At 45.5% G+C, this 24,898-nt stretch overlaps 1 protein-coding gene across 3 annotated transcripts in view; it reads right to left on the bottom strand.

The window, feature by feature from the left end:
- Positions 1–1,395: 1,395 nt before the first annotated feature.
- The window catches only part of TANGO2 (transport and golgi organization 2 homolog), a gene marked incomplete at its 5' end in the record, with an annotated part of 99,153 nt that continues 75,650 nt past the window's right edge, over positions 1,396–24,898 (bottom strand). For all 3 annotated transcript variants that reach the window (XM_081175090.1, XM_081175092.1, XM_081175091.1), the window contains 4 exons: positions 1,396–7,842; positions 8,985–9,089; positions 10,749–10,902; positions 20,792–20,862. In XM_081175090.1, coding sequence (XP_081031216.1) covers positions 7,722–7,842; positions 8,985–9,089; positions 10,749–10,902; positions 20,792–20,862 — 451 coding nt within the window. In that variant the 3' untranslated portion in view covers positions 1,396–7,721. The remainder of the gene's footprint in view (positions 7,843–8,984; positions 9,090–10,748; positions 10,903–20,791; positions 20,863–24,898) is intronic.

Here is a 24,898-nt window from a genome sequence, read left to right on the forward strand (position 1 = left end):
TGAAGAGGGGGCTGTTGCGGTTATGGATATTAATTTTGTATCTTTATTTTAGATCTTATTATGATTTATGTGGAAATTGATTTGGTTGTGTACTTTTTGATGTTTTATTTCTTGCTTATGACTTTTGTTATGTTAGTAATTATGTATTTTTCATGTTCTAAGTTGCCTTGAGCATGGTTTGAACTATGGAAAGGTGGCATACAAATAAAATTATGTATGTATGTATGTATGTATGTATGTATGTAATATTGACTCCAATCACAAATTCCCAGGGCAGCTTAGAGAGCGAAGAACAAAATACAGAATTAAAGTTCAATGTATTAATTAAAAGCATCAACTAAAAACCCCAATAAATCAAAGGATGAAAACTGCTTTTTGTTAAGAGACAAGAGTACTTTTATCATGTATCGGTGTAACAAAACACAAGATAATGCTGAACCAGATATATGATTGGGAACACGGTAAGAACATCATGCATAAATGTGCTTTTCTTTAATTTTAACATTCTGAACTTAAATAAGTTTGATATATATATATATATATTTATTGTGCAAATGCATTTTTAGATTGGCAATTTTTGTATTTAAACTAATAAACCATTTGTGGCAGGAACAAATACAACACAGTAAACCATAAAATGCACCCTAAACAATTAAAGCCCAGATTTCATTTTTAAAAAAATGCTAGCCATTTACCATATTTTTCGCTCTATTGGACGCAGTTTTTCCCCTCCAAAAATTGAGGGGAAATGTGTGTGCGTCCTATGGAGCGAATGCAGACTTGTGCCATAGCTGCGCGCAACCCCTCCGGCAGGGAGAGGCTGCACAGGGCTATGGCTTCTTTAGCCCCACGCAGCCTCTCCCGGCAGGAAGAGGCTGCACGGGGCTAAAGAGGAAGCCAAAACAGCGAGCGGGATCCATCCCACTCGCTGCCTTGGCTTGTGACATAGCCGCGCGCAACCCCTCCGGCAAGGAGAGGTTGTGCGCAGCCTGTACGCTGCTCTTTGGGGCTGGGGGGGGAAAAGATTTTTCCCCTTGATCCCCCCCCCTAAAAACTGGGTGCGCCCTATGGTCCGGTGCACCCTATGGTGCAAAAAATATGGTAAAAGGCCTGGGTAAACGGTAAGATCCTTTACCTGGTGTGGAAAAGACAATAAAGAATGTGTCTAGGGAAAATATTCCACAGCTGGGTGCCACCACCAAGAAGCCATGCACTCTACCTCTTAGAGGCCTTCTGTAACTTTTGAGCAAATTCCTTCTGACCCCATACATTCCTCACTACTCAATTTTATAACGTGCCAAATCAGCACAGGTCCACAAAGGATCGGGTCCTCATTCAGATCCACAGAATCCTGTTCTTTAAATGTCACATGGAGACAGTAATGCTACAACACAGTATTGGTCAAACAAGTTTATTGATTGCATTTGGACACAGGTGTAAGTGATAAAATATAAAACAATTTTTAAAAGAAAAACAGAAATTATATATTTATATTCTTTTCTTTTTTTAAAAAAAAAATCACTCTACTTCAATGGACCAAACAACTTAATCACTTCAGCACACACAGAGTTATGGCTTTTACAAGATCATTCAAAGCCACACCAAACCGCAGCAAGCTTTATTCTTAAGACTGCCTCTATTTATTTATTTTTAAATACATTACAAAAATAAAGAAATTATTTTTCCTGCAACTTTTGCCTTGTGACACATTTCTCATTTGCATTTTTTTGGTGCACAGAAAGGAATAAAAATCTTGCATTGATCAAAAGTCACTTTGCCTCCATTTACTAGGCCCAAGTTCTAACTAAACCAGGTATGGCTGCAGCTCCTGGTGGTGCAAACGTCAAAGTTTTAATTGTGCCTCCTGTGAAAAAACTATTTGCACACTCAAAACCAGGTTTCTGGGGAAATATCCTTTGCTGCAGTCCTGTGTCTGGGCATCGCATTTTGAGGGCATTATTAACAAGAATACATCCAGAGGAAGGCAACCTGGACGATGAGGTGGTCTGGAAACTAAGGTGATACCCCTAAGTGTCTGATACTCATAAGTGACCCACAGAAATCAATGCTAATAGCTATGAGGAATGGTCAAAAGAGCAGGGTATGTTCTGCCTGGTGAACCTTCACCAAGTTGAGGTGGGGGACACACAACAGCTGTCTTCAACTATCTGATGATTTGTCAAGAAGACGAAGCAGAGCTGAGTCCCGTCTGTGTCGTATCACACCACTTTAAACAGTCATGGCTCCCTCCCACAAATAATTGTGGGAATTGTAGTTTGCCAATGGCACTGAGAATTGTTAGGAGACCCTGCTATTCCCCTCACAGAGCTACAATTCCCAGTGCTTCCCGGGAAGTGGGTTAAACCACTCAAGACTGTAGCTCTGCTGTTGGGGGGGGGGGGGTTAGAGGTCCCCTAACAACTCCCAGCGCCTTAACAAACTACAGTTCCCAGGGTTCCTGATACAGGATTGCCTATACAGTGGTACCTTGGGTTAAGTACTTAATTCGTTCCGGAGGTCCGTTATTAACCTGAAGCTGTTCTTAACCTGAAGCACCACTTTAGCTAATGGGGCCTTATGCTGCCGCCACGCCACCGCAGCATGATTTCTGTTCTCATCCTGAAGCAAAGTTCTTAACCTGGGTTAGCAGAGTCTGTAACCTGAAGCGTATGTAACCTGAAGCGTATGTAACCCGGGGTACCACTGTACAAGATTGCCTCCAGATGGCTTGGGGTGTCGTATAATTCCATACAGAAATAGTACCTTGGGTTAAGAACTTTGCTTCAGGATGAGAACTGAAATCACGCGGCAGCGGGAGGCCCCATTAGCTAAAGTGGTGCTTCAGGTTAAGAACAGTTTCAGGTTAAGAACGGACCTCCGGAACGAATTAAGTACGTAACCAGAGGTACCACTGTACCCTCCAACATCTCTCCAATGAAAATAGGAATGTCCTAAGGGAAAGAGGGACATTCCGGGATCATATCAGAAACCGCGATGGCTTCTCTAAATCAGGGACGTCCCTGGAAAATAGGGACACTTGGAGGGTCTGTTATGGGATTATCCCAAATTACAAGAGGGGGAAGGGGGGGGAATCCTAGCCACCCTCTCCAAAACATGCCTATAAACCTCCATCATTAAGAACATGAGAAGAGCCTGCTGCTCTCAGTGGTCCATCTAGCCTAGTCCTGTTCTCACAGCCGCCAACCAGATTCCTGTGGGAGACCCACAAGCAAGACATAGGCACAGCAGCACCATCCCTGCTTGCCGTTTCCAGCAACTGGTACCCAGAAGCATTACTGCCCCTGATCTTGGAGGCATATAACAGCTGTCAGGGTTAGAAGCCATTGGCAGCCATCTCCTACACGCTTTGGTCATGCCCCAGCCCAACGAAAAAGCCCCAAATTATTGAGCTGTACCTTCGCTAAATCTGGAGTGCATTCAAGGCTCTATTCGTTCATGGTTTAAAAGCAGGTCACACCTCTCGTCTTGCACACCTTCCTTTTCAGTACTGTGTGTTATCAGTAGGCCTCCTACCGACACTTAAGAAATAAAAAGAGCCAGCAGCGTCAAGTGCCAATACACAATATTGTACCAATACACCGAGCGATGTTTAAGGCGTGACGAAATACGGAGGTACTAAAGTGGAAACAGCAGCAGTAACTGACTGTGTCAGCATTTCCCATGCAACGCCAGGTGCATACTGGATAAAAAAATTCCAAAGTACATTCAGAAAGATAGCACATGCCTCACACGTGGTATGTGTGTCCTTAAAACACACACACATACTGCATAACCAACAAGACCCACAAATTCATGAATAAGCTTAATATGTATTTAGTTCTTGTCTTTTCCTGGGAAGAAAAGGGGAACAGCCTGTTTGTGTCATAAAAAATCCAATCTGCATTTCCAAGACTTTAGTCTCTTGACAAAAAGGAAATTGATCCATTAAATGAGTCCTTACCAACCAATGACGAACCAGAGGAATCTCTTGGTTACACAAGAACGTTTTGAGAACCTTTCCCAAAGATCCCGTATTAATTGGGAGATATTTGAAAAATACTTAATAATCAAATTGGATCTGTAACTAGCAGTTTTATTATTATCATGTATTGTTCTGTTTGTTAACTGAAGTATAAGACGTATAGCCATATATTTGTGGGTCTTCTTGTTTGGGCATGTTATATAGGGACTGTTACTGAACACAGCACTGCATTTTTTAAACAAAAACACCATCGAGATGATCTCCACGTAGTGAAAAATGGGTACACCGTCACTTTGCACATGTGGAACTTTTTATTTTGGCAGAAGTAATGACTTGTGAACGCCGGGCGTTTGCCACCCACTCTTCACACTGAGCCTGCACCCTGAAGGTCGGAGTTGCCAAACAACTGAAATCCCCTTATTAACAGTCGCGAGAAGGAAGCTGGAAAGTTAACACTTATTCCCTAAAGTTCACCAAGATGCAAAGTCTCCAGGATCTGAAACACGCAAACTGTATGCATGATTATACACCTGAACTCTGTTTGGGGAGCACATTTGTGCGTCTACCTACACAATATGGCCCAGCTACAGACACCGCTGAATATTCAGCATTCAACCCTTTTAACATTCCCAGATATTTAAGCAAAAGGGTTTGCTTTTATCTATCTATCTATCTATCTATCTATCTATCTATCTATCTATCTATCTATCTATCTATCTATCTATCTCAGTTTGCTTTGCACGTACCAGTACCCGCAAAGGAGGCAGACGCAACCCAAGCCATATGCAAAGGCAACTGTAATGGAGGTGTAGATTTAGCAGGACAATGGCTCACAGCTCAGTGGTTCTGCTTTTTTGCATGCAGAAGGTCACGGCTTCAATCCCCCTCATCTCCAGAAAGGGCTGGGAAATTCCTGCGTCTGAAACCCCTAAAGGGCCACTGCTAATCACAGACATCACTGAGCTACTGGGAACAACGGCCTGACTCTGTATAAGGCAGCTTCCTATGTTTTGAACCCCCATTCCATAAAGCTTGCTTGTAGGAGAGGCTGCTAGTTCAAAACTCTATGGCAGCTTCTCCTTTGCTTCCCCTGAAGTGGTTTTTGGGTTTGTAGGCCATCCAAGGACTGCTCTGGGCACACTGCTAGTGTTTGCCAAAGCGAGAATTTAAGATACACTCACCTCCGAAGGGTGTGCGCATCTTTAATTGATAGCGTCCAGGCATCCCATGCTAGTATTTGAAGATGCAAGTGCTATGGTCTTTAAGGATGTGCACACTCATGTGTGACATTCTCACATCACCTGTGCATTGTGGGAAATGATGGGGTAATATCAGTGTTCCCTATGGCAAGCTCCCTACCTCCACCCCCAGACCAGCCCATCTCTTTTACATTACCTTGCAACACAACCCCTTCCCACACATACTTCAGTGAGGATTCAGCCGCTGTAGCTCAGTGGAAGAGGATTTGCTTTGTGTGTATGCATGCATGCAGAAGGCTCCAGGTTCAATCCATGGCATCTTCAGGCTGGGAATATCCCACTCCTGAAACCCTGAACAGACACTGCTGGTCAGTATGGACAGAACTGAGTCCGATGGACTGATGGTTTGCCTTGGGGTAAAGTCGCTTCCTGTGTTCCTATAACTGCTCCTGTCCCAATCTGGGAACAGCACCCTGCGATCCTGTCGCCGTTCTCCTAACCACACATTTCCCAACGCATTACAGGCTATGCTGCAAGAAGCCTCACACCTGAAGTTGCTATCGAAGCCCTCGACACAGAGGCGAATCGGCTGATGAAATCTGCAGGACGTGTAAGAAAAGCTAAAACTTCAGACACTTATGCAGCTTGCGGAATACTAATGCAGAAATAATATGCTGTACAAGAGACAGAAGGGAGAAGGGGGGGGGATGAATACAAATCCATCATTACATATAATGCCTTGTCTGCTGATTTAAATGCAGAGAAAACTTAAGTGCAGACTTAAGACTCCTTCACTTAAGCGACTCCTCCAAACTCCCGGTACTGTCTAACAGAAAAGCAACCTAGCATTTGCTCTGGAGGAACCGAGTTCAATGAGCTTCACTCCCTAGAAAGCTCACTCAGGATTGCAGTTTGCAGGATTACCATTGCCCATTGGGACTGGTAGGGTGGAAGGCAGGGAGGCTGACGGGAGGTGGATCCAAAGCCAATGGCAGGTGCATCCAACTGATTTTGCTTTTGTCTCCATCGTAATTCTGGTATCGTCTCCATCCTTTCCCCTGCCGAGGTCTGCAAGGGGCGACACTGAGACTAAGGGGAGGAGGCTAACAGGTGGCGAGGGGGCTGGTTGTCAGCAGGAAGGCAGGCAGGTAGGGGCTGGCTGAGGTTGGTGGGGCATTGCCCCAGCCTCCCACTGAATCCTGTATACACTGACCGGGTAGTAAGTACTCCCAGTGCACATGATTGCACTGGAAAATATGCACAATTAACAGCACTTGAGTGTCTGCCTGGAGGAGACAAGGAGACTATGAAGTTGCAGAATTACGAATGGCAATCAAGAGTCCATTTTTTAAGGCCCTTCCCAGGACCCCACAAAGCAGGCATTAGCAGTGCTGCGCATATGGCTCCAAGGGGCTTGCTCCCAGCTAAATGGGTACACTAGAATTGCAGCCCAAGGCTCGACTTCCTGTGTTACATCACTCAGGTGTTAGATGCAAAGCAAAATTCACGTTAAAAAGAAAACCCAGTTTTAGCTTTGTTCTCTTGGAGAGCGTAAGATCGAGAGAGCAGTTGCCATTTTGCCTATAATCACACGTACTGCAACACTGAAACATACATATATTCAACACATCAAAGGCTGCAAAATTACACATTCAGTTATGATGAGAAAAGGGGGTTCCAGCTCTCCCCACAACTCTTTTTTTTTTTTAATCTGCCTTAATAAGCAGACAGGACATAGCTTGATTTCTTTTACAAAGACACTCTTAACTTAGAAGTGCTTGACAAAAGAGTTAAAATCAAAGTGTGTTGATTTTAACCTTTCTAGGCTAATTCATTGTAGCAGTCGGGGGGGGGGGCAGGGGCTGGCTTACTGAAGAAGTTCCATCAGGATGTCAACATATATGTAGGGTTTGTGTGGGAGCAGAGACTATCCCATTCACTTCAATGTTAAGGCCAACTCTGAATGCCCAGTGGGAAAAACACACACAGAATGAGAAAATGGGGAGTTCCTGCAAAAGTTGAGCTCTGCATGGGCAGGAGTACTCCAATGCCAGTGGACTGAAACTAGCAGGATATCACCAATTCCGAATTGTGCCCCCCTTTTTTACAGATTTGCATTTTAGTTTACCAACTCTGCCTCCCCCTTTGACCGAGCAAACAGGAAATGCTGTCCATGATTATCCACAGTTCCTATTTATCCCCTTCCACACACATGATTCTCAGTTTAAATACTTGCGCCACGTAAATGTGTTACCTAACAGCATCCCTTTCAAAAGTCAAACATGTACACTTGTGCAAAATGTGGTTTGCTTCTTAAATACAGCCCAGCTTTTCCTGTTCAGATTTTCCTGTTTTGGATTTTGTGCAAAAAATAAATAAATTGTTTTGGTGGTCGCTAGGGAGTGCTACGCAGCATCAACAAGCCTCTGCTGTATGAACGCTGCAGCCAAGGCCTTCCGCACCCCTACAGCTCAATAGACTGCACTTTGCCAACCTCCCCTTCTCCCCTTTTTGGTGTGACCCATTCCCATGGAGAGCTGTCAAATCTGCAGTTTGAACTGGTAGGTGCTCGTTTTCCACTGGTCGACGTCCGCGTTCAGCATGGTGCGCTCGGTGAAGGTGACGTGACCTGCCGCATCAATGAGAATAACTGTATTTGTCCTAAAGAGGAAGGAATAAGAACATCAAGAATGCTTCTAGGTAGACAAAGAAATAATACGATGTACTCAATTTTTATTTTTATGTTTTTAGGTTTGATGTTACTGTATAAATATGTTATTAGTATTTTTTTTTTCTTTTAGGAGGTAGCAAAGTGGGTGAAAGGAGAAACAAACCAGAAACGGAAGTTGGGGGAAGCCCAGGAGGGGAGGGAGGAAGGAATGCATAGTAAATGTTATGGATATGAAATGTATGTAATGAATGAAAAAGAAAAATGTATAATTTTTTTTTTAAAGAATGCTTCTAGGTAACCAACTCCGGGGATTCTAATTCTTCACTCTTGAAAAAATAAAAAATCCCCACCTTGCACAGTGAACCAAGCAGCAAGTTGTTGGGGTCAAAAAGGAAGGAGCGAAACTAATTCAATTTTCTGTTGTCACATTGCTAAATTCAGGCTCTTTGCTTTTGCTGCACTGCTAAGCCCACCAATGGTAAAAGTAAAAGTAAATGACCCCTGGACAGTTAAGTCCAGTCAAAGGCGACTATGGGGTTGCGGCACTCATCTCACTTTCAGGCCGAGGGAGCCAGTGTTTGTCCACAGACAGCTTTCCATGTCATGTGGCCAGCAGGACTAAACCGCTTCTGGTGCAATGGAACACTGTGACGGAAGCCAGAGCGCATGGAAACACAATTTATCTTCCCGCTGGAGTGGTACCTATTTATCTACTTGAACTTTGACATACTTTTGAACTGCTAGGTTGGCAGAAGCTGGGACAGAGCAACGGGAGCTCACCCTGTCATGGGGATTCAAACCACCGACCTTCCGATCGGCAAGCCCAAGAGGCTCAGTGGTTTAGACCACAGCACCACCCATTACCTGTAAAGCATACCAATACAAAGTGATGGATAAGGAGAATATACCAAACCCCCCCAAACCCCCAAAGAACTCCTTCCTCCTCCACCCCGTTTTGACATATTAAAGTTTGGGGCAGATCTGGATAAACAGCCTCCCAAGTCTGCAAATTCACTTGCTGTAGACTCAGTGACTCTACAGCACAACCAATTACTTCTAGAGGGAACCACTAAATCATTTAAACCAAATGTAACAGACGGCCACATTTTCTTGCGCAAGGGTTCTCCCTTACCTGGTTCCATAATCAGGGCAGCGGACGCATACAGCTGCATACTTGTTCAGGATGGGGAGGATGTAGTCCTTTCCTTGATCCTCAATTGCGGGATCTGGCAGCTGACTGGAGACAGAAAGCAAACCAAATGGAGGTGGCACAACCTCTGCTCCTTCCAGCACACGTTTCCCACCATAGATATCGAAACCTCGAGAGCACACAGTAACGTGATAAGCTGTCAAAATACCAGCAAGGACAGCTTGGTGCTCTCCAGATGTTAATGGACTGCAACTTCCATCAGCTGCAAGCCATCATGGCCAATGGTCAGGGGTGATGAGCACCAAGTGGACAAAGGCCGGTCAAGGGCAAATTACAGGAGATGTCCACCAGGTTTTACTTGGGTGCTTACTGACTTTATTGCTTGACTTCTGTTTTATTTTGATGGTTCTCCTATATAAGATTTGTTGGTTCTTAATATATGAGGTTTTAACAGCTACCTAAGAGGTAGTCTTCTTCCCCTCTTACATACCCTACCAATCACTTCGTTCTGCAGGAGAGGGCATCCCGTCAGGAGGCCAATTCTGCATGATGGACAGAATCAGGCCTTTAGTGTGGTAGCAACACTGATGCTTTAGGACTCATTACATATCAAAGAGGCACTTTCCCCATTTTTTTTCCTGCTTTTGCTAAAGACAACCCTCTTCCAACAAACCTTTATCCCCGCTGGTATCTACCGTATTTTTCGCCCTATAGGACGCACCATCCCATAAGGCGCACCTAGTTTTTTGGGGGGGAAATAAAGGGGGAAAAATTATTTCCCCCCAGGCGCGGGGCTGGGGCGGGGGAAGCCCGAGCTTCCCCCGACCCCAGCCCCCAGAACAGGTAACTCTCCGCAAGCCGTGGGAGCCCAGTGCCAGGCTCCCGCGCCCTGCGGAGAGCTGTGCAAAGTCTGGGCGCGCTGAGCTCAGCGTGCCCAGCCTTCGGCATGCAGGCAACTCTCCGCAAGCTGCGGGCGCCCAACGCAGGGCTCCTGCGGCTTGCGGAGAGGTGCACGAAGCCTGAGAGAGCGAGAGGGGTCAGTGCACACCGACCCCTCTCGCTCTCCAGGCTTCAGCGAAAGCCTGCATTCGCCCCATAGGACGCACACACATTTCCCCTTCATTTTTGGAGGGGAAAAAGTGAGTCCTATAGGGCGAAAAATACGGTATATTCAAGCTAAACTGATTTTATGCATGTGCTGCTGTTACTTTAAGCTGTTTATCTCTCTCTCTCTATATATATAATGGTTTCAACTGTTTTTATACATGTAATTGTTTTGTATATGTTTTTGCTATACTATATATTGCTTTGGGATGCCTCATGGGAAGTAGATAATAAATTAAATAAACAAACAAACGCATTGTGACTGCAGCCTACTTTGGGAGTCTTTTCTGTAATGAAAAGCCGGCTGGAAATATTGCAAATAAATATTGCAAATAAATAAGTAAATATGCTTTCACACACACAAAAAACCACCCATCCCTGGTGTGGAAGATAATGAGCCAGATGGAACAATTGCCTGGCACCATTATCAGGAAGCTTCCTATTTTTCTCTCCGCTAATGCAAGCAACCGTGTACATAAGAAGGAATTTAGTTCAATACACTTAAGACTGAAAGCATTAAAAAGCACAAGACGAAAAACCGAACATTTTCCCACAAGCATTCTTATTTACAGGCAAAGCAAAGGCTTAGAGTTGCCGATCCCCAGGTAATGGCTGTACGTTACAGCCAAGGCACAGACTTACGGGTCTTGGTTATTCATCACTTTAATGAGCTCTTGCACCAGATCTTCCTTCACAAGGTCCTGGCTGTGCCTGATGACATCCGTGAAAAGCTGCTTTCCATACTGAAGCTTCTTCCATGGTGTATCCAGCAAAGAATTGCTCAAGCCATATACCCCTGCATGGGAGGAAAGGTGATAAAAGCTTATGAAAGCTGAACTCTTTATCTGCAGTCATAGCTCAGCAGTACAGCATCTGAGCTAAGTGCAGGTGGTCTCAGGTCCAGGGCATCTGCTGGTAGGGCTGAGAATGTCCCTTGTCTGAAATCCTGAGGAGCTGCTGCCAGTCACTGGGTTGGTGAACCAAAGGTCTGACTTGGCATGTTCCATTTGACAATGAAATCAAGAGCTGACACACCATAGCAAACCACCCCCAACTCTCATTCACAGTTATTATGCGAGCGGACTGTTCAAAATTGCTGCTTTTGATGACATGCTCTACACACGAAAGAAGGCCCACTCTTGAGCAGTACAGTGGTACCTTGGTTCTCAAACGCCTTGGTATTCAAATGCCTTGGTTCCCAAATGCCGAAAACCCGGAAGTAAGTGTTCCAGTTTTCGAACGTTTTTCAGAAGCCGAACGTCCAATGCGGTTGTCCGCTATTGTTTCTGGGGTGCCTGCACCAATCAGAAGGGGCGCCTTGGTTTTCAAACATTTTGAAAGTCAAACGGACTTCTGGAACGGATTAAGTTCGGCGCTTTTCCTTTTCCTATTTATTTTGCATTTTTGTTTTTGAGGCTTTTTCAGTTAATTTGTTTTTGTGACTGTGTGGAACCCAGTTCAGCTACTGATTGATTGATTGATTGATTGTGTGACTGTGGAAATGGATAAAACCCCCCATCCAAACAATGACTATCATCAGTGCAGGTAAGAAAATAATAATTTTTATCATCTGCAATACTGTCTTATTTATTTTATAGTACAGTACATTGATTATTGCTTTCATTTTATGCATCAATGGTCTGGTTAGATAGTAAAATTCATGTTAAATTGCTGTTTTAGGGGTTGTTTTTAAAAGTTTGGAACAGATTGATTCATTTTGCATTACTTTCTATGGGAAAGGGCGTCTTGGTTTTGGAACACTTTGGTTTTGGAACGGACTTCCGGAATGGATTAAGTTTGAGAACCAAGGTACCACTGTGTGTCTGCATATATAAGGCCATCATGGAAGGACCGAGAGCATTGTACTTTCTGTTATACAGACAGCTCCCCATTTATGCACGTTCAAGGCACGCGTGACCGTGCCATCCACCAGGAAGTGACACGGAAAGGCGCCAAAACGGCCCTAAAAGAGCATGAAAACAGCCAAAAGGGCACAAACACAACATCAAGCAACCCCACGAGACTTTGCAAGTGCAATCCCAGGAGTCTTGCGCCAACCTTTGAGGCCTTTGGAGAGCCGGAGTTTGAGAAAGGAGGTTTGGAGAGAGCAACTGTGGTGGTCTGGTTGGTTTTGGGGGTTTTTTTTAAGGGTTTCCAGAGGTTTAGGAGGAGTTTAGAGGCTTTTTCAATGGTGTATCCCAATATACAGCTTGGGAACATAACCCCTGTGTATATGGGGAGTTGCTTGTACTGTCCCTAATATGATGATTCAGGAGCTGGATGCCTGCGGAAGTTCTTCAAGGAATTCCCCAATTTTGGGTGGTATCCAATGTTAGTTCAACTCAAGAGCAGACCCAATGAAGTTAATAGGCAAGGCTAACACAGGCCCCTTAGGTTCAGTGGGCCTATTCTGAGTAGATAGATCTTAGTTGGATACAACCCTTTGTTTAGATTTGCTTCCCTTTATAGAAATCAAGAGAGGTCCAGCACCTACAGAGTAGCTATATTTGCTATTATGGTTTGTAAGATCAAACCGGGACGCGGGTGGCGCTGTGGGTTAAACCTCAGAGCCTAGGACTTGCCGATCAGAAGGTCGGCGGTTTGAATCCCCATGACGGGGTGAGCTCCCGTTGCTCAGTCCCTGCTCCTGCCAACCTAGCAGTTCAAAAGCACACCAAAAAGTGCAAGTAGATAAATAGGTACCGCTCCGGTGGGAAGGCAAACGGCATTTCTGTGTGCTGCTCTGGTTCGCCAGAAGCGGCTTAGTCATGCTGGCCACATGACTCGGAAGTTGTACGCCGGCTCCCTCGGCCTATAAAGCGAGATGAGCACAGCAACCCCAGAGTCGGTCACGACTGGACCTAATGGTCAGGGGTCCCTTTACCTTTAAGATCAAGCATAAGCTGGTGACAGCCAGTTGTCATCCAATCCAAATGTTATGCTTTAAACTAGTGAGTAGGAACATTTTGCTCCACTTTGTTCAGATTGTTCTAAATCATAATTTGTTTCATTGCACCTCTGTCCCACTTTTTTTTTTTTAACATAGTGGCACTCAAATTGGTTCAAAGGTGGCCTCCCATCTAGGGAGACTGACCAGATCCAAACCTGCAAGCTCAGTGCATCACGTGCCATAGCAATGCAAGCAGCTTACTTGAACTTTGCAATGTGGTGTTCTTTTTATCCTGTGTTATGACTTAAACAATAGAATTTGAACTCTGACGAAGTCAGTGTTTGCAACAGAATGGAAATCAAAACCAGGTTAATCTCAACCCAGAATTGTGTGATTACCTAGATTTGTTTTCTTTTAAATTTGCATTTCCCTGCCTTACAACCATTGGCATTAAAGGGGAGGGGAGAAATTAACATATAAATTAAATGTTTAATATATAAATATTAGCATATATACCCACCTGATAGCTCTCAGGGCTGTCTATATATGGCATAGGGCAGGTGGTTTTAAAATAGATTCTATATCTGGAAAATCTCATGTTTATTTCATTTGGCCTTTCCCTACCTCCAACCCAACAATGTAATTACTTATTTTATTTTAGCATTTGGAAGGGTCCTTTTAAGACACTATGAGCCCACAAGGAAAAGAGGGAGATCCACCCTATCCCTCGACAGTAAAATAAATTGGAGCTGGGGGGGGGGGGAATAGGACGACTCGAGTGCATATTCTAGATACTTAGCACTGTATAACAAAAATCGTCACCATTTCTAAAAGCTCTGTATGTTTGAAACACTTGGTCGAACAAGGTGTGCATCAATACACAGCGTGCTTGCTAGACCAATTGTACCAGGGCACAATATTCCTATTTTATGGGCACATTTGTAGCTGCCTTACCAGACACAGTATTCCTGAGCTGTGTTTTATTGGTTGTTTTCATAAAGGCTGCTGTGACATGCCATGTCCTGAATTGATGGAAATACAGTGGGGTTGGAGAGCCATGTATTTTACACTGCTATGTAATGGTGAATGGTGCCCATTGGGTACTGGCCAGACAGAAGGCAGGCAGACCTATATTATTATTATTATTATTATTATTATTATTATTATTATTATTATTATTATTATTATTATTATTATTTGCATACCAGCATATACCCATAGATCTAAGGGCAGTTCGCAATATAAAAAACACAAAGTACATAATAAAAACAAAGACAACCTGATAATTGCCCCGTCCACAACACATTTTAAAAGAGCATTAGATGTCATGTTGAAGATGTTAAAGAGGAATGTTTTCTCCTGGTGCTTAAAGGTGTATAATGAAGGTCCCAGATGAACCTCTCTGGGGAGAGCATTCCACAACAAGGGAGCCACCACAGAAAAGACAATGGCAGGTGGAGCCAAACCCAAGGACAGGTGGAACTTGAGCCAATGACAGGTGGATCCAATTACCTCTGATTTTGTCCCCATCCTCTCCCCTGCTGACCTCTACAAGGACAAAACAGAGAGTGAGGAGGAGGAAGCCGACAGGCAGCTGGTAGTAAGTGAGATGGCAGGCAGGTGGGGGCTGGCTGGGGCACTGCCCCATTCGCCTTAATGCAGTGGTGGCCAAACTTGGCCCTCCAGCTGTTTTTGGTCTACAACTCCCATCATCCCTAGCTAACAGGACCAGTGGCCAGGAATGATGGGAACTGTAGTCCCAAAACAGCTGGAGGGCCAAGTTTGGCCACCACTGTCTTAATAGATCAGCCTCCACTGCTGATATGGCTCTATGTATTTCTAGATATTAACCACACCTGGGCAGTTTTGGGGGATGGGGAATTAATATCGCAACTGCCTCTCCATTGGCAAAATGAAAGCCCATTACAAGAGGGTCTTGCTGAAAGGGAGGGCAACAGCGTGCCAAGGGTCACTCTGTAAATTAGTTAAACCATGCCTAAAGAACACTCTAATGAAACTTGCAAAACACCCATCTGATTAGTCTCAATAATTGACTAAATAACTCATCGCAGATTTTCTTTTCCTGCAGATTTCAACTGGATCAGTCCCGCGTGAGCTCTCTTCATTAATGAATCCTCTTCAGTCATTATTAGCCTAAAGACTCATCCGCAGACCCTTATTACCACCATTCAATTAGCTAAAAGGCGATTTAAGCATCCTTTTATCTATGGGGAGATGTACATTAAACAGGGTTCAAATGTCTGTTGCTCTGTAAAGAAGAATAAGAGGAGGGGGAGAAAAAAAGCCTTTCATAAGCTCGTCCTGGATTGTTCCACTGAATGACACCACAACTCTTAATTCTTCTTAGAGGGTCCTGAAGCCTTGGAATAGATCAAGGTTTCCCAAGCATGGGTCTCCAGCTATTTTTGGACTACAGCTCCCACCACCCATAGCTAGCAGGACCAGTGGTCAAGGATGATGGGAACTGTAGTCCACAAACATCTGGAGACCCATGCTTGGGAAACCCTGGATAGACGGTGTAACCAAACCAATAAAACTATTACTCCAGAATGTCCAATCATAGCTAGGAACTGGTTCAGATACTGGTAAAGAAGCAGCACCAAGAAACAGGAAATGTCCACGTGACGTCCAGAGGGTGGCAACACGAGAATGAGCCTTCTCTGAGGTTGGCTGGCACCTTTGTTACATATCTTTAGGTGCCAGGCAAAACGTTCCTCTTCTGCCAGGCCTCTGGCTGATAAATATCCGATACACTTTTTAATGTGCTGTTGGGGGGGGGGAATCATTGGTTTGTTTTTGTTTTTATTATGTATTTTGTGTTTTTAGTATATTGCATTTTTATGTTGTGCAATGCCCAGGGTTCTACGGATGAAGGGCGGCATGCAAATTTACAGACAGTTCCCCATTTCCGCAGGGGGGTTACATTACGAGGAACTGCACGCATACGTGAAATCATGTATATGTGAAATACCATTTAAAAAGCCCCAAAACACCCTCTCCTGCCCCCGCCCCTTTTTATGGCATTTTTGGGTTACTTCCAGGTTTGGGCCAATGTGTGTATGCATGGTCACACACATATTGAACACGCGTAAATGGGGAGTTATCTGTAACAAATACCGTATTTTTCGCCCTATAGGACGCACTTTTCCCCCTCCAAAAATGAAGGGGAAATATGTGTGCGTCTTATGGGGTGAATGCAGGCTTTCGCTGAAGCCTGGAGAGCAAGAGGGGTCAGTGCGCACTGACCCCTCTCGCTCTTCAGGCTTCAGGAAGCTATCTGCAAGCCTTTGGAACCCGGCGGGAGTTCCCGCCGGGCTCCCAAGGCTTGTGGACAGCAGCCTGCAGCCCAAAACCCGAAATAATAACAACAATAATAATAATCGTAAACTCCTCTGCAAGCTTTGCCATCATGCCAAGTGAGCAAATTTAAGCTACACTCGCTCATTCTAAAATATCTCACAGGCCTGGCATGAAAAGTGGCTTGGGGGGGGCAATCTATGTCACCCTGAAGTGCGTACATGGAAGAACATTATATAATCAGCAGCATCATAGTAATAATAAAGAGTATTATTTACAAGAAGAGTGAAGTGTATACATCTAGGGCATGGTAGTCAATGTGGTACCCTCCAGATGTTGTTGGACTCCAACTCCAACCCATCCCAGGCAGCAAGGCCAAGAGTAGTCAAGGATGATGGGAATTGTGGTTCTGGAGGGCACCACGTTGGCTACCCTCAGTTTAGGGTAACATCAACGCTGTGGAACGCGCAGGTTGGTTTTATGCCGCTGTAGTCATTCCCGTCAACATTTGTGGCGGTTTCTGCTCGTAACTTAAAGAAAAAAGCTTGCATCCAAAGCCAGTCCTACTCATAGTAGACCCATAGAACCATAGAATTGTAGAGTTGGGACCACGATAGTCCAGCCCCCTGCAAAGCTGGAATCTTTTGCCCAACATGGGGCTTGAACCCACAACGCTGAGATGAAGAGTCTCATGCTCCGCTGGAATTGATGGACATGGTTAATTTAGGTTCATTAATTTCAAAGGGCCTACTTTGAGTATAACTTGGTAGGACACAACTCCCAAGTTCCCTAACTTTCTGGCTTCTCCCCAGGGATAGGATGCAGGATACTGCCAGGGATACTCCCCAGGGATAGGATGCAGTCGAAAGCTGCATCTCAGTGGTAGATTGTGGATTGCAGAATGTCTCAGGTTCAATCTCTGGAGTCCTCCGGTAGGGCTTGGGAAGACTTCCTGTCTGAAAGCATGGAAAGCCCCTGCTACTCAGTGTAATACAGAACTAGCAGACCTGTCAGTGCGACTTGGTTTAAGGCAGCTTCCTATGTTCTTACACAATGATGACAGCGGACTGGATCTCACTTTCTTCAGACGAAAGATTGCAAGGCTTTGGCACGCCGAAAGAGCTGCATATATGGCTTAATGAAAGGCACTTTATCCCCTTTTACACGCATACGGCACATCTCTCAAATAGGGTCCTTAACGGTGCGCAGCAACACTGGTTGACAGCAGAGATCTCTCTCTCTCTCTAGAACTGCCCTACATTTGCTGGCCATAATCCAGAAGAATAAGCACTAGCTGTGTAATATAATGATCTATCCCGCAACCCTCCAACATCAGCTACTCTCCCCGTGGAGGCCACATTTAGCAGAGAATGAACTCGTCGTTGATGCAGAAAGATCAGGGATGTCAGCGGCAGTACCCAATTCTTGCATTACAGCTTTGTGGCACGGTGTGAATAAGTGATCACTGATCTCTTAATGTGGCATTAAGGCATGCAAAAACAAAGTCAGATGTGCTGAGAATTCTCAGCATCCCCCTTTTAATTAAAGAGAAGAGACAGGGCTTGAATCCCGTTGCTCTCCCTGGATTTATTTTTAACTTGTGGACTTACATAGTCGCCTTGTACTGAGACAGACCACTGCGCCTCCTTCTCACACCGCTGGGGACCCTCGCTGAGGTCTCAGGCTGATGCAGAGACTGAACCTGGGACCTTCCACATGAAAAGCACGTGCTCTGCCACTGAGCTATGCGCAGCCTTTCAAGTCAACAACTAGGTTGCTTCCATTCTGAAAACTCATGCAACAGCCTGGCTAGGAGGGGTAGGGTTGGAACCACTGTACAAGAGTGGAAGACAAAAGGGACAACAGCTCCAAAATTAAGGTGGCTCTTCCTCTACCAAGAAAGTCATACAGTGGCCATGAATGTAGTTCTAAGTCAAAATTACTACCTTAATAAGCCAGGATATGAGTGATGCCAGGGACACAGGTGGCACTGTGGTCTAAACCACAGAGCCTAGGGCTTGCCAATCAGAAGGCCGGCAGTTCGAAACCCCGCGATGGGGTGAGCTCCTGATGCTCGGTCCCAGCTCCTGCCAACCTAGCAGTTTGAAAACACGTCAAAGTGCAAGTAGATAAATAGGTACCACTCCGGTGGGAAGGTAAACAGTGTTTCTGTGTGGTGCTCTGGTTCGCCAGAAGCGGCTTAGTCATGCTGGCCACATGACCCAGTAGCTGTACACTGGCTCCTTCGGCTAGTAAAACGAGATGAGTGCCGCAACCTCAGAGTCGGCTATGACTGGACCTAACGGTCAGGGGTCACTTTACCTTTACCTTAGGAGTGATGCCAGGTTCCTTTGTGATGCCAGGTACAGAGATGCCATGCTCCTTTGCAGCCCGTCCGTCCGTCCCTCCCTGTGATTATTGTTTTATTCTCAAATGGTGTATAAATGTAATGAAATAGTAAATGTCAAGCTTCAAAAGAAACCAGGATACAAAGCTATGCTTTGAAGCTGGCTTCACACTCTGGCTTGTTCCGAAGCCATTAACCATAGTTTTTGGATTTGCACGCAGTTAACTATGGTTAACTGCTGAGCAAAGTGGCTGCAAATCAGCTGCGTGCCCCTGCATACAACTCATGCATGTCCTGGCTTATTATGCCAGGATTTTTTTGGGCTTTGCACTGCATGCAGGTGTGGCCAGTGTCCCCATTTTATTTGCCTACAAACTTTCTAATGCTCTGCTTATACTTTTATATCCCTGCCTGATCACTGAGGTCTTGGGGAGAGTCTCTCATAAGAGGTCCTTCATGGCACAGATGAACAGTTTGTATCCAGCAGGAGCTGTGCATTCAGTATTGTGAGCCCAAATTTGTGGAACTCTCTTCCTGATGAGGTCAAACAGCCCCATCCCTGTTGAACTTCTGCACCTACTGGAGGCTCCCCAATTCCAGCAGACATTTTCCATTCAAGTTTGGCTTTAATCCATTTTAACATTTTATGTATTACGTTTAGTTAAGTAGCATGTATTTTCATTTTTTTAAAAAACAGCTTTGTGCAATGCAAGTGAGGGATGGTGGGATATGAACATGCGGAATGAGCTTATAGGTTTGTTGTTTAGAAGATGGAGCAGACTTCATCTCTGTTGCTCCAGAGGGCAGGTCTAGAACCAAGGGGTGGAAATGGCAAGGAAGCAGATTCTGGCTGGGCAGGAGGAGAAATTTCCTAATAGTGAGAGCTGCTTGACAGATGGTCTTAAACCAGTGATGCCAAACTTGGCCCTCCAGCTGTTTTGGGACCACTAGTCCCATCATCCCTAGCTAGCAGGACCAGTGGTCAGGGATGATGGGAACTGTAGACCCAAAACAGCTGGAGGGCCAAGTTTGGCCATCACTGTCTTAAACGGTGGTTGGTTCACTTTTCTCTGGGGACTTGTCAGAGATGCCGGACTCTGCATCTTGCACTGTAGATTCTGCATTGAATGGGGTGGGGTATGGATGAGATCAGGGGCAGGGAACCTTCTGGGCCAGATCTTTATCAGTTTCCACCCTGCAGGCCGGTCTTGACATGCTGACAAGAGTCAATCCCACCATTCAACCTAACATAAAGCCCCAAGTCATGGATCATGGAATTGTAGAGTTGGAAGGGACCACGAGGATCATTTAGTCCAACCCCTGGCAATGCAAGAATATGCAGCTGTCCCATATGGGAATCAAGCTTGCAACCTTGGCATTATTGGCACCATGTTCCAACCAACTGAGCCATGGCAATGAGGTTCTGCTTCACCAGCATGTTCCCTGCAGGGAACGCACAGGCGAATCAGCACCCAGCAGGACTAAACTCCCCAGCTCATCAGCTGATGGGAGGAAGGTCCAATCCTGCTCCCTGCAGCATTGCCAGTGCCGAACCTGCCCCAGTGATGTTGCTGATTGACAGGTGGGCGTGGGTTTTTGCAGGCCAAACAGGTCTCCCCGCCCTGTCCTGAGCCAAGACTGGCCCATGGACTGGAGATTCCCCATCCCTTGACTAGATAGACGTCCAAGGTCCCTTCCAGCACTAAAAGTATCTAGTTCTAAGTTATGTTGAAAGAAGATCCTCCCAAATGATACACTACATCAGCATCAGCAATATGCCTCAGCACTGCCTGACTCCTGAATTCCCCTGCAAGCTGCTGTAGGCAAAGTAATTATTAGAACAAGCCCTCAGGCTACAACCTTCCATGTTTTAGTTAAGTGCCCTACTCATCGGTATTTTTTTTTTTTAAAAAGTTGAGATATTTATAAAGCCAGTTTACTCCACATGTAGCCAATGCACCTCCAAACAGAAATGCACCACTGAATGAGACTCCTCTTACAAAGACCCAGTAGCTCTCTTTCATGGGATTCCCACAGACAAAGACCGTGCAAGCACACACACAACACACACTAACGCATCCCACTGCTATAACATAAACCAACATTCCAACAGTTTTTGATATAACCCACCGGGATTTAAGAAGACAGGTTCTGGGCCGCCTTTGTTTCCGTAATACCAAATTACATCTCCTTTGGTGGTGCTAAAAGATAAAAATAGGGGTGGAGAGAAGAGTTTTCCTTGCAAAATGGCAACTCATATCTTTGATTAAGTTTAAATTCCGTGCAACCCTCCCCACAGTGAGACATCCCTCCCCCCGCCCACCCTCAGTTCAGGGATCAGTCAATTACTTATTTAAAATAATAATCATCAAGTCACTATTTAAAAGGCTGTTTAAAGGGGAAAATAAAAAGGAACACCCCCCCACAAACTACAAAAGAAGAAAAGAAAGGAATTTTTTTTACAAGGTTAATAGGAGCTACAAAAGGGAAAAGGAAATAAAGATCTGTATCCAACAGGAGTTTTCATGCTGCATAACAGAGGAATGCAATGCAACAGTTGCACTAGCAGAAACCCATTGAACAACCCATTGTGCGTTCTATTGTGCAACAAAGTTACCAGCATGCTGCTTATGCATTCCCTTGCACAACAACAACAACAACAACAACAACAACAACAACAACAACAACAACAACCCACTGGTGCAAAACACTTCACCAGCAGAACAAGCCACCTAGTACCGTATTTTTCGCTCCATAGAACGCACCCGAGCAAAGGACGCACCTAGTTTTTAGAGGAGGAAAACAAGTAAAAAATATTTTGAATCAAATCAGTATCGGGGCTGAAGGGGGAAGCCCGGGGTTTCCCCATAAAGCCCCGGCATCCCCAAGCTAGAACAGCGAGACGCTGTGCAGTGCTCTGCCTCACTCTTCTGGCTTCGGGGACAGCCTTTCAAGCCTCTCCAGGGCAGCGGGGTGAAGACACCCCGCTGCCCTGCGGAGACTTTGCGCAGCTAACCCCGAAGCCTTTGGAGCGCAGCGCAAGGTACCGCTGCGCTCCAAAGGCTTCAGGTGGCTATCCCTGAAGCCTGGAGAGCGAGAGGGGTCAGTGCGCACGACCCGTCTCGCTATCCAGGCTTCAGCGAAAGCAACGCGTAGCCTCCGGAGCGCAGAGGGAGCGCTCCCTCTGAACTTTGGAGGCTTCACGTTGCTTTTGCTGAAGCCAAGGAGCCTGCATTTGCTCCATAGGATGCACAAACATTTCCCCTTCATTTTTGGAGGGGGAAAAGTGCGTCCTATAGAGCGAAAAATACGGTAAGTTGCTTTTAATTGTTGCAACACTGGATACAACCCCTTGAGTTGTTCCAAAACAAACCAAAAGCTTGTTATCTAGGGACGATATTCAGAGAGCCACTGCTCATGCGTGGGGAGTGTGCCAATTTCTGCTGATTCTTTCCCCCAGAGGCATAAGGGGCTGCAGAACCAAGGGTGCATGGAAGTCCTGCTATGTGCCTGCAAACTCTACTTGTGCTTTTCTGGATCCAAGTCTGTGTGTGTGTGTGTGTGTGTGTGTGCGCGCGCACGCACGCTTTGAACAAAGGGAAATCCAATTGAGCTTTCCCACATTTGATTCAATTCTGAACAACGCCACCCTGTCTTGGATGAGCACCTGGCGAGTTCAGATATGCATCCGAACCGCAGCAGTCAGGACTTATGCTGATCCCACTCGTGTCTGCCCTGATGAGTCAACAGCAATTTCAGATTGGTTTTTTCCTCTCTTTCTTTACTTCTTCATACACGTTTGTTTCAGCAACAAGCCACAGGACATTTCAAGAGTGAGTTCACATCTAGCCATCACAAAACAGCTCTCCCGCATCCCACTTCATCTTAGTTATTTCCCATCCACACCATTGCTGCTTTTATTCTACTGGGAAAGTGGTACACAAAGCCAATTACGTTTTAAAATTTTTTCACAGATGCTGAAAATATGAATCAAAGCATGGAATGTAATGAAGCCCCCAGAGTACAGCACAGTTCAGCATACACCTACGTGTTGAAGGCAAAATTCAATCTTCACGGCAACAGCACACCATCCAACAACTGTGCATATGTACAAGTTTATAGCACAAAACGCACAATGTGTCAGTCCCCAATGAACAAAAGCTTAGTTCAGTTTGGGTTTTGTCCAACTTAAGTTCTGCCGTCGTGTTCTGGTCTGATGCAGAACCTGCCTGGAAAGGGGCAAGATTGGAGGCATGGCTACTGGACCACTGATGGGTGCAAGTGAGCAACTTGCTCTGACGAAGACTGGGAGCAGCCTGGGCCTCTTGTGTCTGGAGACAGCCTCCTCTAGGCTCCACGCCCTTGAGTCCAAATAACTTCAGAGCCTTAAATAAGCAACCCTCTGGACTGAAGATGGACAAGTCTCCTTTGTTCCATAGCCTCCCCTACTGGTGGACTTCTAGCACTGCTGGGCCGGTGATGTGCAGTGAGAGACATTTGGTTCTTCAAGGGAAGTTGTCTATGAGGGTCCCGGGTCCCAATAGGCCTTGATGGCCTGGGAGGTTCTTCTGGGAATTCTTGTCCAACCGTCTCAAGCCCAACAGCCTCCCTGTCTTCTGCAGTCAGCTCTGATACCTGACCCAGACTAGCTCCCCATCCAGTTCCCCTGCAGCCTTCAACTTTGTGTCCAAATCACTCCTGGATCCAGGGGTCATGGCATTTACTCAGACTGTAATTAAAGGATCTAAGATAGTAATTTCCTTTCCTTTCAGTGCAAGCACTCCGAAAATGACTAATGCTGTATACAACTCTAAGTGTGCAGTACTTGGATATCAGAGCAAACAGGCTATCAGTTTTCTAACACAAAAAGCCCAGTGTTGAGAAATCAAATTGCTCTCCAATATTTATCGAGCTCAAATATGGTGGGGAAGACATGGACTCTACACCCCTCTAGATTTCGCCAGATAACAATTCACTGACCACTGGCCATGCGGGCTGGGACCCCAATGAGAAATGTTACACAACATGCAGGCCAGCAACCCAAAATAGCATTGACACACTGCTTGTTTCACCCTTTCCCCACCAATATGGAAGAGGGGCAGGTATTCATCTTGTGTTTCACTGTTGTATGTTATGAGCAGGGGACAGTGGAGAAGCCCCAAGCCAGGGCCACATCCTGTCTCATGCAGACACATCCCTAATTAAAAGGGAAACAACAAGAGTTCTGCTCTTGCAAAAGAAAAAATGAAAAACAGTGCAAGAGTTAGAGGAGAGGAAAAGAATAGAATAGGAGAATGTTGGATTTTAAACTGTCAATCCACAGCATGAACGCTATGGGGAAATTGCAATATAGGTTAAGAACAGAAATGGGATGTAGTAGGAGAGTTGATGCTTTGCATGCCAAAACCCATCAAGTTTTATTTATTTCCCAGGTAGGGCTGGGAAAAATTCTTGGGACCTGGAGACCCACTTTTTGTCAGATTAGACCACTCTTCCTCACCTGGTGCCTTTCATATGCTTTGGGCTATAACTCCCATCAATTGCAGTCAGCATGACTATGTTGCCTGGTGCACATGGGAGTTGCAGTTGAAAACATCTGGAGGGGACCAGGCTTGAGGCAGGCTGGTGCAGACAAAACAAAGTGAGATGGACCAACTGGGGCTGAGACAGAGGAAGGAAGGGAGACCAAGTGCCAGAGCCAGAATGACCATTTGAATGCTTGTAATGAGGAAGGGAGACGCGGGTGGCGCTGTGGGTTAAACCACAGAGCCTAGGGCTTGCCAGTCAGAAGGTCAGCGGTTTGAATCCCCGCGACGGGGTGAGCTCCCGTTTCTCGGTCCCTGCTCCTGCCAACCTAGCAGTTCGAAAGCACGTCAAAGTGCAAGTAGATAAATAGGTACCACTCTGGCAGGAAGGTAAACAGCGTTTCTGTGCGCTGCTCTGATTCGCCAAAGCGGCTTAGTCATGCTGGCCACATAGCCCGGAAGCTGTACGCCGGCTCCCTCGGCCAATAAAGCGAGATGAGCGCTACAACCCCAGAGTTGGCCACGACTGGACCTAATGGTCAGGGGTCCCTTTACCCTTTACCTTTAACGAGGAAGGAAGGGTTCAATATTCCTAAATTTCTCCCAAGTTTTATACAAGAAAATAGGACTGTGAAATTGACTAAACCAGATTACAAAGCAGCTGGCCTAAACAACTTTTCTCCCAAAAGTAGACTTGGCATAAGGCCACTAA

Source organism: Podarcis bocagei (assembly GCF_964188305.1).
Source record: "Podarcis bocagei genome assembly, chromosome: 16".
Classification (NCBI taxonomy): domain Eukaryota; kingdom Metazoa; phylum Chordata; class Lepidosauria; order Squamata; family Lacertidae; genus Podarcis; species Podarcis bocagei.